Source organism: Scomber scombrus, chromosome 16, assembly GCF_963691925.1.
Source record: "Scomber scombrus chromosome 16, fScoSco1.1, whole genome shotgun sequence".
Lineage (NCBI taxonomy): Eukaryota > Metazoa > Chordata > Actinopteri > Scombriformes > Scombridae > Scomber > Scomber scombrus.
In genome coordinates this window covers 3520944-3534205 of record NC_084985.1, presented here as the reverse complement: position 1 = coordinate 3534205, position 13262 = coordinate 3520944, and the positions used below count along the sequence as shown (strand labels likewise).

Below are 13262 nucleotides of genomic sequence, written 5' to 3'. Positions count from 1 at the left end.
AGAGGGTCATGACAGTCATCATTTTACACAGAAATGATGGTATTTTTTAAAGGATTGAAAAGGAGAGAAAACTAGCTGACTGGATAAAACACAATGCTGAATGCTGTCTGAACTAATGAGGGAATGGGGAACAGGTGACTAGACACAAGTGCAGGCTGGGAGTTATTGGCTGGGAAAGACACTGGGAGCAGAGCAGGGCTGATGAACATGATGCAGGGCAGGTGTGCAGGGAAAGTGTGGAGGGAAAAGCTGAACAGAGACAGACACACTCACAACAAACACAGACTGGAAGACAGAGAAAAGACCAACTAATAAAGTCTGCTAAAGTAATACTTCAGTCTTTCTAAAAAAGTCCAACTCAAAATAAGCCCTCTCCCACACAGTCAAGCCTTCACTAAAAAAGTCTGAGGACATCTGTTGGACAATAGTAAGGAAGGAAAGTAAAGACACTGAACCAACCATGACAATCTACTGAGATGTCTCATCCTCTTGTAACCAGTTAATAACATAATATCACTGGTTTAATGTCATGTTGTATAAGGAGGATTCATTTTGTGAGTGCAGTATGTCTGTTTTGATGGTTCAGTGGTGATAAGTGTGTAGATCAGCAGAAACAAACATACATAAAAAGTCACAGTCTGAAAGTTGTGACTGTGTTTGTATGAATGAGAACAATCATGAAAAATAATTATGAATATTATCTATAATATGTTATAGGATCATATCTGTGTGTGTGTTCAGTGAACTGTATCAGTCTCTGCAGTAGCTTCCAGCTGCAGCAGTCAGTTCAGTTTCTGTTCAGTCTGACTGAGGGAGGTTTTTGTACGACGCTTTTTCACTGTGTGAACACCCACTGACTGTTGATCAAATGCTGACTCTGACAGTAATAAACTGCTGCATCTTCAGTCTGAACTCCACTGATGGTCAGAGTGAAGTCAGAGTTGGATCCACTGCCTGTAAAACGACCTGGAATCCCTGATGCTCGAGTGGTAGCAGAGTAAATGAGAAGTTTAGGAGTTTCTCCATCTCTCTGTTGGTACCAGGCTAAACGGTTTGAACTATAAACATTCTGACTGGTCCTACAGCTGATGGTTGCAGATCCTCCGAGAGGCGATCTAACTGCTGCTGGCTGAGTCACTGTGATCTGGCCTCTGGACTCTAAGGATACAGAGACAAAAACATAAAGCAGCATCATGGTTTTGTGGGCTTCATTTCAGAGGGGGGGATGTTCATAGAGGAGAGGAGTTTGATTCTCTGGACTTTACCTGTGAAGCAGCAGCAGAGGAGAGTCCAGATGAGGACGGAGATCAAAGTCATGTTTTTGATGAGGAAGATTTCTGTAGCTGCTGTTGTCATGAAGGACAGCTGTCAGTCATCCAGTGTTCAACTCTCAGGACTATAAACTCTCCCAGAGCACTGGAGCATGGTGCTGCTGATGCAAAGTGGCTCTCTATGGAAATGCTCTGACTGACTTTATAAGTATTTGAATTACTCTGAGCCTGTTTAGTCAATGCATCAATAAATGTGTCAGAATACTACACAAAATGAGTCAATATTATTTGTATTTACTTTTAAGATTTTGTGTTTGTTTTTTTGTACAACCACTCAATGAGTTTCATCACTGTGGTGGACTTTTGGCAGAACAACACTGGATTTTGCAAATAAGTAATTTTGCCAATTAAAGCTTTAATGCATTTAAATGTCATTAAATGTTTCCAATAAATAAAGATATCCTGAATTTTCATGGCTTCATTTTTTCCTGTTTTAATTCCACTGCTTTAATCGAAGCTTGTGAAGCGCAGTTTCAGGAGCGGGAACACACCCCAATTACACCCCTTCCGGCTCCTATATAAACCAGCCTAACCCCTCTTCCCCCTCTTTCGCTCTCATATTCGAGTTCCCCCACCCCCCCGCCCTCTCTTTCTGTTCTTCTCTCCTTTTTCATAGGTTCCAAGGGGGTCCTCGTTGCCCGGGCGCAGCAGCGGATCCTTCATACGGCCTCCCCACACCGTATCAAGAGCACAAACGATTCATTCAAATCTTGTTAATAAATTGTCAAACGTATCTCATTGGTGGTGTGGTCCTTGCTCGTGAATCATGGAGTTGAAGTAAGACCAGCTTCAATAAATTGATATTTGTATGTTATTGTGAAACTGAAATGGGAATAGCTCCAAATTAAGAAAATATGAAGAAAAAAAATTGTACATTTGAAATGTTGTCAAATCTTTGATCAACTTATTGTAATTAGTTTCTTACTATGAGATAATATTTTATGTGAAATTTATATTTTTTGAAGGTGGGATTTATGATAATGAAAGTTTCTGATAGTAATTTGTGTCTTCATATTTTGTTGTAACAGGATATAATTGAGATGTGATCCACCCAGACGGAGGTCAAAAGCTCATAACCAAGACATTTGTTATCAACAGTTTCCAGACAATCTCTCTCCTCATTGTTAAATCAATGTGATCATAAGTATTTAAAAAACCTTGGTTCAAACCATAACAGGGTAAGAACGGATGGTGAAAAGCAGTGATGGAAGAACCACTTCACTGATTTCATCAAAGACAATCATTGTCCCGAAACTGTTTTCATTGAGATATTCTTATATTTTTTCATTCTTCCTAAAAGTGGGAATGTGTGAGTTATTTAATCCACTTAATGAAAACTGAGTGTGTGAGATAGTGTAACATGTGTTCAGTGAACTGTATCAGTCTCTGCAGTAGCTTCCAGCTGCAGCAGTCAATTCAGTCTGACTGAGGGAGGTTTTTGTACGACGCTTTTTCACTGTGTGAATGAATATCCACCGCTGATAGAGAATTCACCCATGCAGTAATAAACTGCTGTATCTTCAGTCTGAACTCCACTGATGGTCAGAGTGAAGTCAGAGTTTGATCCACTGCCTGTAAAACGACCTGGAATCCCTGATGCTCGAGTGGTAGCAATGTAAATGAGAAGTTTAGGAGTTTAGGAGGATGTCACATCCCCCTCTCTCTGTCATGATTTTCTGTCTCTCTACTGTTAATAAAGGTGTCTATGCCTGAAAAAAATCCTTCCAAAAAAAAAAAAAAAAAATGGTTGAAGGTTAATTTGGACATCCAATTTGTTATTGACGCTTATGCGTGTGTTAGTTACATAATTTCTTACATGACGAAGGCAAAAAGGTAGATTGGATTGTTGCTAGCTAATGTCCAATGAGAAGCATTAAATGATGGGAATGTTGGTGCAAAAAGGCATTGAGATGTTTAGGCAGTGTTTATCTACATGAAGTCTAACACCTAAATAAAAGTCCTTTTGAGTCTTTCGCCAACAATTTCACCAGACATATATATACTGGTTTTAAATTTAAAATACAGTCACGTAAAAGTCAGGATTTATCAAAGTGTTCTCTGATTAATATTGATTAATTGAACATCTGTGGGCTCTTTCAGCAGGACTGTATGTATTTAAATATAAGATTAATTTATTTTCTCGTGCATGTTTTTTTTTTCTCCAATGTTTTTATTTCTCGGCCAAATGTTGATGTCTTCTGTAAATGATAATGGTTTTTTTTAATCAAATAATGTATCTAAACATATTGTTACACTAATATCTGCTGTCACATGTTACTGTGTTAAATGACTCTTCTGACTTTGAGTTTAGGATTTTATCATTTAATTTCACCACTTTACACACATACATGATTCCTTACACGACGAAGGCAATGAGAATATTTCAACATTTATATATTTTTTAAATCCTACATCCCTTTGTGGATTGATCTGTGTGTCTTCCCTTCTTTTTGTTCAGTTCATCCGACCCATCAGTTTTTCTTTGAAGTTGTTATTTACTTTCTTAATACACTGGTTGAATGTTTGGCACTCTAGACTTTTTTATTATGTTTGGCCTTCATTGTAAAGAGCTCCTTTAGAGGGTCATAACAGTCATCATTTTACACATAAACTATGGTATTTAAAAGAAAAAGATTTGCAAAGTTAAAGATTAAATGAGAATATTTTAACAGAGTCGGTGCTACATGGTGTCCTTCACATGTGTCCTCTCTGTCCTGCTCTGTACTATATTGTTCTGTATCCCAGCATGTGGATGGAGGAGCAGAGACAGGAAGCTCCTACAGAAATACAGAAGTGTATTTCAAGCATTATGGAATCTGATGTTCTCAGTGCAAAACTTAACATCACATTTCATATGCTTTAATAAAATAACAAATACAAGTTTTTCACTTTCATTTACTGCTGTGTAACTGTATGTTGTTCCTTTAGTTCCTATCAGGTCATCAGGTCATCAGTACAAAGTTGTGACTGTGTTTGTACGACCGATCATGAGAAATATTGTAATCATTATCTGTTAGACATGGTGATGAATATATGATTTTTTAATTGACTTTCTATTATGTTTGGCCTTCTTTGTAGAGAGCTCCTTTAGAGAGTCATAACAGTCATAATTCTTCAACTGTGTTTTATTCTGACTTTGAGTAAGACTCACTCTAACACAGTGATCCTGTTCTGACACTGTATGAACAAAATAATCTAATAAATTATACTTACTTTGAATAACTAAAAGTATAATTATATAATTATTGCTGTAATAAGTGATGTCTTTCATATCAAACCTCTGTTGTTTTTGGTCTGAGTGCAGCTGTTGAGTCAGATCAGTTCCTCTCTAGCTGAGGGAGGTTTTTGTACGACGTTGTATCACTGTGTGAACGGCAAGCTTTGATACTGCTGACAATAATAGACTCCTGCATCTTCAGTCTGAACTCTACTGATGGTCAGAGTGAAATCAGTCCCAGATCCACTTCCACTAAAACGATCTGAAACTCCAGACTGACGACTTGTAGCTGAATAAATCAGGAGTTTAGGAGCTTCTCCAGACTTCTGAAGGTACCAGCTGAGATTGCTACTAACACTTGAACTGGTTTTACATCCAATGGAGACAGTCTGTCCTGGAGCAGCAGAGTGAAATCCAGGAGACTGAGTCATGATGATTTGTCCTGATGAACCTGGAAACCATGAAAAAGAGGAGAAGGCTTATTGAGACAAATCCAGCTTGGAGAAAGATGATCAACATGAAAACAGAAGAGTATCATTTCTTTAACATGGAGAATAGATGGAAGAAGGTAAATGCTGCTTGTTTCAGTGTTTCTCCATCACAGCAGAACATCATTGTGGTGAACCTGGTTGCATCCTGAAGCCAAGTTTTCAGCAGAGAGTCTCACCCTGAACAAGGAGCCCCAGGGTGCCCAGCAGTAGAGTCAGTGACATCATCATTGTGCTGGCGGCGTGTCAGTGGCTCTGAAAGGTCTGGACAGCCACTGATCAACACTGGCCTCTTAACGGCTGGGAGCAGAGAGGCAGGACAAATATGCAAACATACAGAGTCAGTCAACTGGAGCTGTCCTCAACATATCATGCTGTTTCCCCCTCACTGCTGGGACAACTCAACATTTAAATCATTCTCATGTAGATTAGGAAACTAAACATGTCACTTTTGGTCCTTTAGTCCTCAACAATTAAATACTGACTTCGAATAATCTGATTAGTGTGAACAGCATCCTTTGAGGAGACAGTGATAGAGAGATGGTTCATCCAATCACCTGCTAAGTATGATTTCAACATGCCTGCCCTTTTCTAAACAAAGTAAATTTCTCAGACAGTTCTCTGCACCAAATCATCGGTTCAAATCAGCTATTCTTACTTGAGCCAAAGCTTCCTTTCTCATCTGCAGCATGTGCAGAATGCAGCAGAGAGGATTTTAACTGACTCAAGGAAACATGATCATATCACCCCCCTCTTGGCCTCTCTTCACTGGTTACCAGTTTATTGTGGAAATGTTCTTAAATGTTTGCTCAACACATTCAAGACTAAACAGGGTCTTGCTCCAGAATACATGTCTGAACTGTTCACCCCTTATGAACCAAATAACCATCTGTGATCCTCTGGTAAGGACCTCCTGGCTTTCCCAGATCAAGTTTGGTAACTAGGGCTGACAGAGACTTTGCTGTTAAGGCCCACACCTCTGAAACGCTTCACCAGTGGAATTCAGGAGCAGCACCTCAGTTTCAACATCCAAGTTTCTTCTTAAAGCACATTTGTACAGACAGGCTTTTCCTTCTCTCAACCTCTAGTCTGCAGGTATTTATTTTATCACTTTGTACTTGGTCTCTGAGTGATTTTTGTTGCTTGTTGTTTTGCCTTTATTTTTCCCATGATGCACTGAGATCCTCTTTCCTCCTCCACTCTCTATCTGTTCATATCCATTAATCATTAATGTATTTCACTAACTGTACTTCTTCTCCAGAGTGTTTTTTTTAGCTTTCTCTTCTCACAGGTTCCTGTGGAGGACTGTCCTGTAAAGATGAAGACCCTGTCCTCTATCATCCTCTTTCTCTCTCCCTCGCTCTCTTTGCAGAGATAATTTGCTCTTTGTGTGTCACAGTGTTAAACTGGTTCAGTCCTTATTCTTTAATATAATTAATATCCTTTAATAGCCACATTAATTTGATTTTTATATTCATAGAGAATATGTAAATCGCAAAATAATCTAAATCTTCTTCATAAACCTTTTGCCCAAAAACAATTTGTCCATCTCGTCTTGAATGGATTGTGGTAAAAAAATACATTAAATATTACAGATAAGAAGCCCCAGTGCCTGTGGACATTCATGTTTCATATATTGGGAGTTTGTTGTATGTGTGGACATCAGTAGAGCTGACTCTGATAGATGTTGTTGTGGTTTTAATAGTCTGACTGGGCTTCTTCACTGATGATGATACAGACACTATGAACATCATAAATCGTCTGTGTGTGTGTGTGTGTGTGTGTGTGTGTGTGTGTGTGTGTGTGTGTGTGTGTGTGTGTGTGTGTGTGTGTGTGTGTGTGTGTGTGTGTGTGTGTGTGTGTGTGTGTGTGTGTGTGTGTGTGTGTGTGTGTGTTCAGTGAACTGTATCAGTCTCTGCAGTAGCTTCCAGCTGCAGCAGTCAGTTCAGTTTCTGTTCAGTCTGACTGAGGGAGGTTTTTGTACGACGCTTTTTCACTGTGTGAATGTACATCCAGTACTGAAAGTGAATTCACTCTGACAGTAGTAAACTGTTGCATCTTCAGCCTGAACTCCACTGATGGTCAGAGTGAAGTCAGAGTTTGATCCACTGCCTGTAAAACGACCTGGAATCCCTGATGCTCGAGTGGTAGCAGTGTAAATGAGGAGTTTAGGAGTTTCTCCATCTCTCTGTTGGTACCAGGATAAGTGGTTACCACCATGAACATTCTGACTGGTCCTACAGCTGATGGTTGCAGATCCTCCCAGAGTAGATCTCACTGCTGCAGGCTGAGTTGCTGTGCACTGGCCTCTGGACTCTGAGGATACAGAGACAAAAACATGAAGCAGCATCATGGTTTTGTGGGCTTCATTTCAGAGGGACGGATATTCATAGAGGAGAGGAGTTTGATTCTCTGGACTTTACCTGTGAAGCAGCAGCAGAGGAGAGTCCAGATGAGGACGGAGATCAAAGTCATGTTTTTGATGAGGAGGATTTCTGTGGCTTCTGTTGTCATGAAGGACAGCTGTCAGTCATCCAGTGTTCAACTCTCGGGACTATAAACTCTCCCAGAGCACTGGAGCATGGTGCTGCTGATGCAAAGTGGCTCTCTATGGAAATGCTCTGACTGACTCTCAGAATCATCACATTCTCAATATTTTATTTTTATTGTTTGCTGAAATGTTGATACCATCTGTAAACGATAAAGATCTATTCATCAAATAATGTGTCCAAACATATTGTTACACTAATATCTGCTGTCACATGTTACTGTGTTAAATGAGTCTTCAGACACTGAATTTGTCTCTAGAGAAGTTCAGAGGGATTTTATCATTTCATGTCACTATTACATACTTCCCCCTGCTGGATAGGATTGGTATTGCATGAATTTCCTTTTATAATGTTTTGTGTTTTCTCCTAAGTCCTGATCCAGTCTGATTGAGGAAGGACTGATATAGAGGGGGAGAAATTTGGCCTCTGCTCTTTTCCACTTCCCAGCACTGACAGCAGCAGTTTGTGTTTTTTTTTTACCATGTTTTAGTTCTTTACATTTGTTAGTTTTCTGTTTGTTTGGTGGGTCTGGTTGTCCTGTTTTCTGAGTTTTAGTGTCTTTGTGGATTTAGGTTGGAGGGGAGAGCCCAGATCCTTTGACCCTTTGTGGACTGGTCTGTGTGTCTTCTCTTCTTTTTGTTCAGTTTGGCCGACCCATCAGTTTTTCACAACTTGTTGGTTACTTTCTTAATAAATTGGTTGAATGTTTGACACTTTTGACTTTTCAATTATGTTTGGCCTTCTTTGTAATGAGCTCCTTTAGAGGGTTATAACAGTCGTCATTTTACAGACAAATGATGGTATTTTTTTAAAGGATTGAAAAGGAGAGAAAACTAGCTGACTGGATAAAACACAATGCTGAATGCTGTCTGAACTAATGAGGGAAAGGGGAACAGGTGACTAGACACAAGTGCAGGCTGGGAGTGATTGGCTGGGAAAGACACTGGGAGCAGAGCAGGGCTGATGAACATGATGCAGGGCAGGTGTGCAGGGAAAGTGTGGAGGGAAAAGCTGAACAGAGACAGACACACTCACAACAAACACAGACTGGAAGACAGAAAAAAGACCAACTAATAAAGTCTGCTAAAGTAACACTTCAGTCTTTCTAAAAAAGTCCAACTCAAAATAAGCCCTCTCCCACACAGTCAAGCCTTCACCAAAAAAGTCTGAGGTAATCTGTTGGAAAATAGTAAGGAAGGAAAGTAAAGACACTGAACCAACCATGACAATCTACTGAGATGTCTCATCCTCATGTAACCAGTTAATACCATAATATCACTGGTTTAATGTCATGTTGTATTAGTAGGATTCATTTTGTGAGTGCAGTCTGTCTGTTGTGATGGTTCAGTGGTGATAAATGTGTAGATCAGCAGAAAAAAGTCACAGTCTGAAAGTTGTGACTGTGTTTGTATCAATGAGAACAATCATGAAAAATAATTATGAATATTGTCTATAATATGTTAGAAGATCATATCTGTGTGTGTGTGTGTGTGTGTGTGTGTGTGTGTGTGTGTGTGTGTGTGTGTGTGTGTGTGTGTGTGTGTGTGTTTGTGTGTGTGTGTTCAGTGAACTGTATCAGTCTCTGCAGTAGCTTCCAGCTGCATCAGTCAGTTTCAAATTTTGTTCAGCCTGACTGAGGGAGGTTTTTGTACGACGATTTTTCACTGTGTGAATGTACAACCAGTACTGAAAGTGAATTCACTCAGACAGTAATAAACTGCTGCATCTTCAGCCTGAACTCCACTGATGGTCAGAGTGAAGTCAGAGTTTGATCCACTGCCTGTAAAACGACCTGGAATACCTGATGCTCGAGTGGTAGCATAGTAAATGAGACGTTTAGGAGTTTCTTCGTTTCGCTGTTGGAACCAGGATAAATGGTGTTTGTTGCTCTCAACATAAACATTCTGACTGGTCCTGCATCTGATAGTGACAGATCCTCCTGGAGTTGATGTCACTGCTGCAGGCTGAGTCACTGTGCACTGGCCTCTGGACTCTGAGGATACAGAGACAAAAACATAAAGCAGCATCATGGTTTTGTGGGCTTCATTTCAGAGGGACGGATGTTCATAGAGGAGAAGAGTTTGATTCTCTGGACTTTACCTGTGAAGCAGCAGCAGAGGAGAGTCCAGATGAGGACGGAGATCAAAGTCATGTTTTTGATGAGGAGGATTTCTGTGGCTTCTGTTGTCATGAAGGACAGCTGTCAGTCATCCAGTGTTCAACTCTCAGGACTATAAACTCTCCCAGAGCACTGGAGCATGGTGCTGCTGATGCAAAGTGGCTCTCTATGGAAATGCTCTGACTGACTCCAACAGGGACTTGGATTACTCTGATGATGCTGTTTAATATATGGATCAATCAAGTTATTAGAGTATTGATTAACTGTGTCAGGGATCATTTTAAGTATGTTTAGTTTGATGACTGCAGACACATTGTCTTTCAGTACATCTTCTGTCTGATTTAATTTAATGTTGAAAGGATCAATTTTAGTTTCAGACTAGTTTTACAATATATATGTAAACAACTTATTAACTGTTAAAATAATGATAAGAATCGGATATCACAAAAATAAATATAGTTTTTTTTAACAGCAAGGACTGTTGTTTGTGTCAAAGTCAGAGAGCCGTGTCTCTCTACAGTGAGAGGTTTTTGTACGACGACTCAATGAGTTTGTATCACTGTGGTACACGTTCGGTGGAGGAACCAGACTGGAGGTTAACTGTAAGTACCTTTAACTCTTATATAAACTCAGATTCATCACTTATTCTATTTCTGGTCAATACATTCTGAAATATTTTGGATTGTAGTTTTATAAATGTAATATTTTTGCAGTGATCACTACAGGCTTCACTGTAATACAGATGAAAATACATTGAACTAAAAACTGCTTAGCTACACAGAATTTTGAATTCAGACAGTTTCTATATTCTTATCATTTTTAATGTTCTTTAAAGTACATCTGCATGTTGAAGACAATGTTTTGACTTGTAATTTTGTTCTCATTAACTGGAAACATTTCATGTGTTTTACTCAGTCTTCTTATCACATATATGAATTTAATGACAATGAATACCATAACATCTTTTGAGGTAATTTAAGCACATGCTTATTTAGAAGCATTAACTTTGTAACCTGAAAAAGTATTTCAGCAGTTCAAATATTTGTCAGTTGTGCAGTCTGTCTGTTTAGATACTTCAGTATTGATAAATGTGTAAATGGGAGGGGGTGCAACTCACAGACTCACACATACTCAAGTAAAAGTGTTTAATTCCTTCTTTAATACATAACATTAAATGGTTTAACACTGATGTTTAAGTCTATTACTTCAACTAAAGAAGGAGTTTTCAGTTTGAAATGTTTTATCTTTAGTACCGAAACCTGTCTGTTGTCTTGGTTCATCAGTGATGCTTGTCTGTTTCCATAGTTACTGAGCTCAAAGAGGGAAGTGAAACACTGAAGACCAGTTTCATCCAATCTGAAAAAGAGCAACAGAACCAGCAGCCTCCTCTCCTGCAACCAACAGGGTGGAGTGTATTTTCTCTTTTATTAACTTTCTTCATGTTGTCTCTCTGTCTCTTCCTCCAGTGGGTCGAGTCGCCCCACCCTGATGGTGCTGCCCCCCTCCAGTGAGGAGCTAAAGCAGGGCAAGGCCACGCTCATGTGTCTGGCCAACAAGGGCTTCCCCTCAGACTGGAGTCTGGCCTGGAAGGTGGACGGCAGCAGCAGCAGCTTGGAGCAGAGCAGGAGCCCCGCGGTGCTGCAGAAGGACGGCCACTACAGCTGGAGCAGCACCCTGAGGCTCACTGCAGACCAGTGGAGGAAGGTGGGCTCTGTGACCTGTGAGGCCACCCAGGGCTCCCAGACTCCTATCTCAGAGACACTGAGGAGAGACCAGTGTTCCCAGTCCTGATCTGACTCACTGGGACTCTGCTACTGGTTTTACTCTGCTACTGCTCTCACTCTGATCTCTGCAACTATTTCTCCTTGTGTTCCTTTCTCATGGTGTGTTTCAACATGAATGTCTTCATGCTTGTTGTATTGTTAACATTTTAAAACAATAAATATTATATTAAATCAGCATTTTCCATCTCACATTATTTTATTAAGGTAATATTTCTCATGAGTTAATTTCTTTGCTGTATTTTTCACAATTTCAAAAATGTCAAAAAATTAGCATCGTAGTCAAATTAATCTCTATCTTAACAAGAGGATTTAGTTTTCTATAACACCTGCAAAATAATTAAATTAATACAAATGACAACAAAGTCAAACATGACTTGTGTCTTGCTTCATTACTGATTATAAACTTAATGAAATGGAGGTAATGATTTTATGATATACACTATGATGTCGTCTGCATACAGGATGATTTTATGATGGGAGTTTAATCAGATATTTAAGATACTGATGTATTTATTATTATCAGCAACCAGAGTTTCAATTTCAAATAAAAAACAGTAGTGGAGACACAGGGGAAGATCCAACAAGTGACTAATTGTAACTAAGATGGCATTAATTGAATTTAAATGACTTATTGTCCACCTAAGTGATAATTTGTGTTCGGTTTCCTCCAATACATTAAAAATGCAAACAATACACATCATATCATAAGGACATTACAAACATACACCAACACTACACAACATGAAAAAAAGATCAAAATTAAACAAAACATACAACTGACAATTGTGCAAAGGGGCAGGACATCAGCAGCAGCCATTGTAATAAGTTAAAACCTGTTAAAAGTTGTCTTTAATAATAATAGTATCATAAACAAAAATAATGCATTCTTGAGTTCATTGTGCACTCACTTCACATTCAGTGCTTGTGTGGCATAAGGGATAAAATACCTCTTATACATGTTCCTGCTCACCCTCAGGGCTCTGAATCGACGGCCGGATGGGAGCAACTCAAACTCTATGTTTAGTGGATGAGAAACATCTCCAGATATGAGTCTGGCCTTCCTGAGTACTGCTGTATTAAATATAGTGCAGAACTGTTTGTTGTGACTGGCCAATCACATTCCCTGCAATATGAACATTTCTTGAAAGCTTGTTTCTGTTTTTCACGCTCAAGTTATCATACCAAGTAATAATATTAAATATAAAATGCTTTAAACCAGGCTGCTGTATGCCATCTCAAGTGTGTGTTGAACACCAAAGCTCTTCAGTTTCCTGATTAAAAATTGTCACTTAGTTGGCTCTCTTAATAATACTCTCTGAGTTTTCATTCAAACTGAGAGTCTGATCAATTATTGTGCATAAGTATTTCATGTTCTACTACCTCCACAGGCTGGTTGATAAAGAAGTTGATCAAGTAGTTTTAAAAAGGCAGGTTAATGAAGTTTGGCTAAGTCAGTGTAGCAAGCCACTTAAAAAAAAAAATGTTTGAAGGTACATTTGGACATCCAATTTGTTATTGATGCCTATGCGTGTGTTGGTTACATAATTTCTTGTATGTCGAAGGCAAAAGGGGAGATTGGACTGTTGCAAGCTAATTCCCAAAGAGAAGCATTAAATGATGGGAATGTTTGTGCAAAAAGGCATTGAGATTTTTAGGCAGTGTTTATCTACATAACTAAGTCCAACACTAAAATAATTGTTAAGTCTTTTTCAGTCTTTCGCCAACAATTTCAAACAGACACATATGTACTGGTTTTAAATTAAAAATACAGTCA

At 39.0% G+C, this 13262-nt stretch overlaps 4 gene segments (V, D, J or C); 1 reads left to right on the top strand and 3 right to left on the bottom strand.

Annotated features, from left to right (window-relative positions):
- Nucleotides 1-835: 835 nt before the first annotated feature.
- LOC133996841 (Ig kappa chain V region 3381-like) lies at nt 836-1317 on the bottom strand. The segment is given in 2 exon segments: nt 836-1158; nt 1266-1317. Coding segments are annotated over 2 exon segments (375 nt in total).
- A 3374-nt stretch (nt 1318-4691) lies between these two features.
- On the bottom strand, nt 4692-5280 carry LOC133996920 (immunoglobulin kappa variable 3-15-like). The segment is given in 2 exon segments: nt 4692-4999; nt 5216-5280. Coding segments are annotated over 2 exon segments (360 nt in total).
- Nucleotides 5281-9246: 3966 nt separating this feature from the next.
- LOC133996745 (Ig kappa chain V region 3315-like) lies at nt 9247-9737 on the bottom strand. The segment is given in 2 exon segments: nt 9247-9578; nt 9686-9737. Coding segments are annotated over 2 exon segments (384 nt in total).
- A 1055-nt stretch (nt 9738-10792) lies between these two features.
- LOC133996840 (Ig kappa-b4 chain C region-like) lies at nt 10793-11665 on the top strand. The segment is given in 2 exon segments: nt 10793-10839; nt 11171-11665. Coding segments are annotated over 2 exon segments (372 nt in total).
- The last annotated feature ends 1597 nt before the right edge of the window (nt 11666-13262 follow it).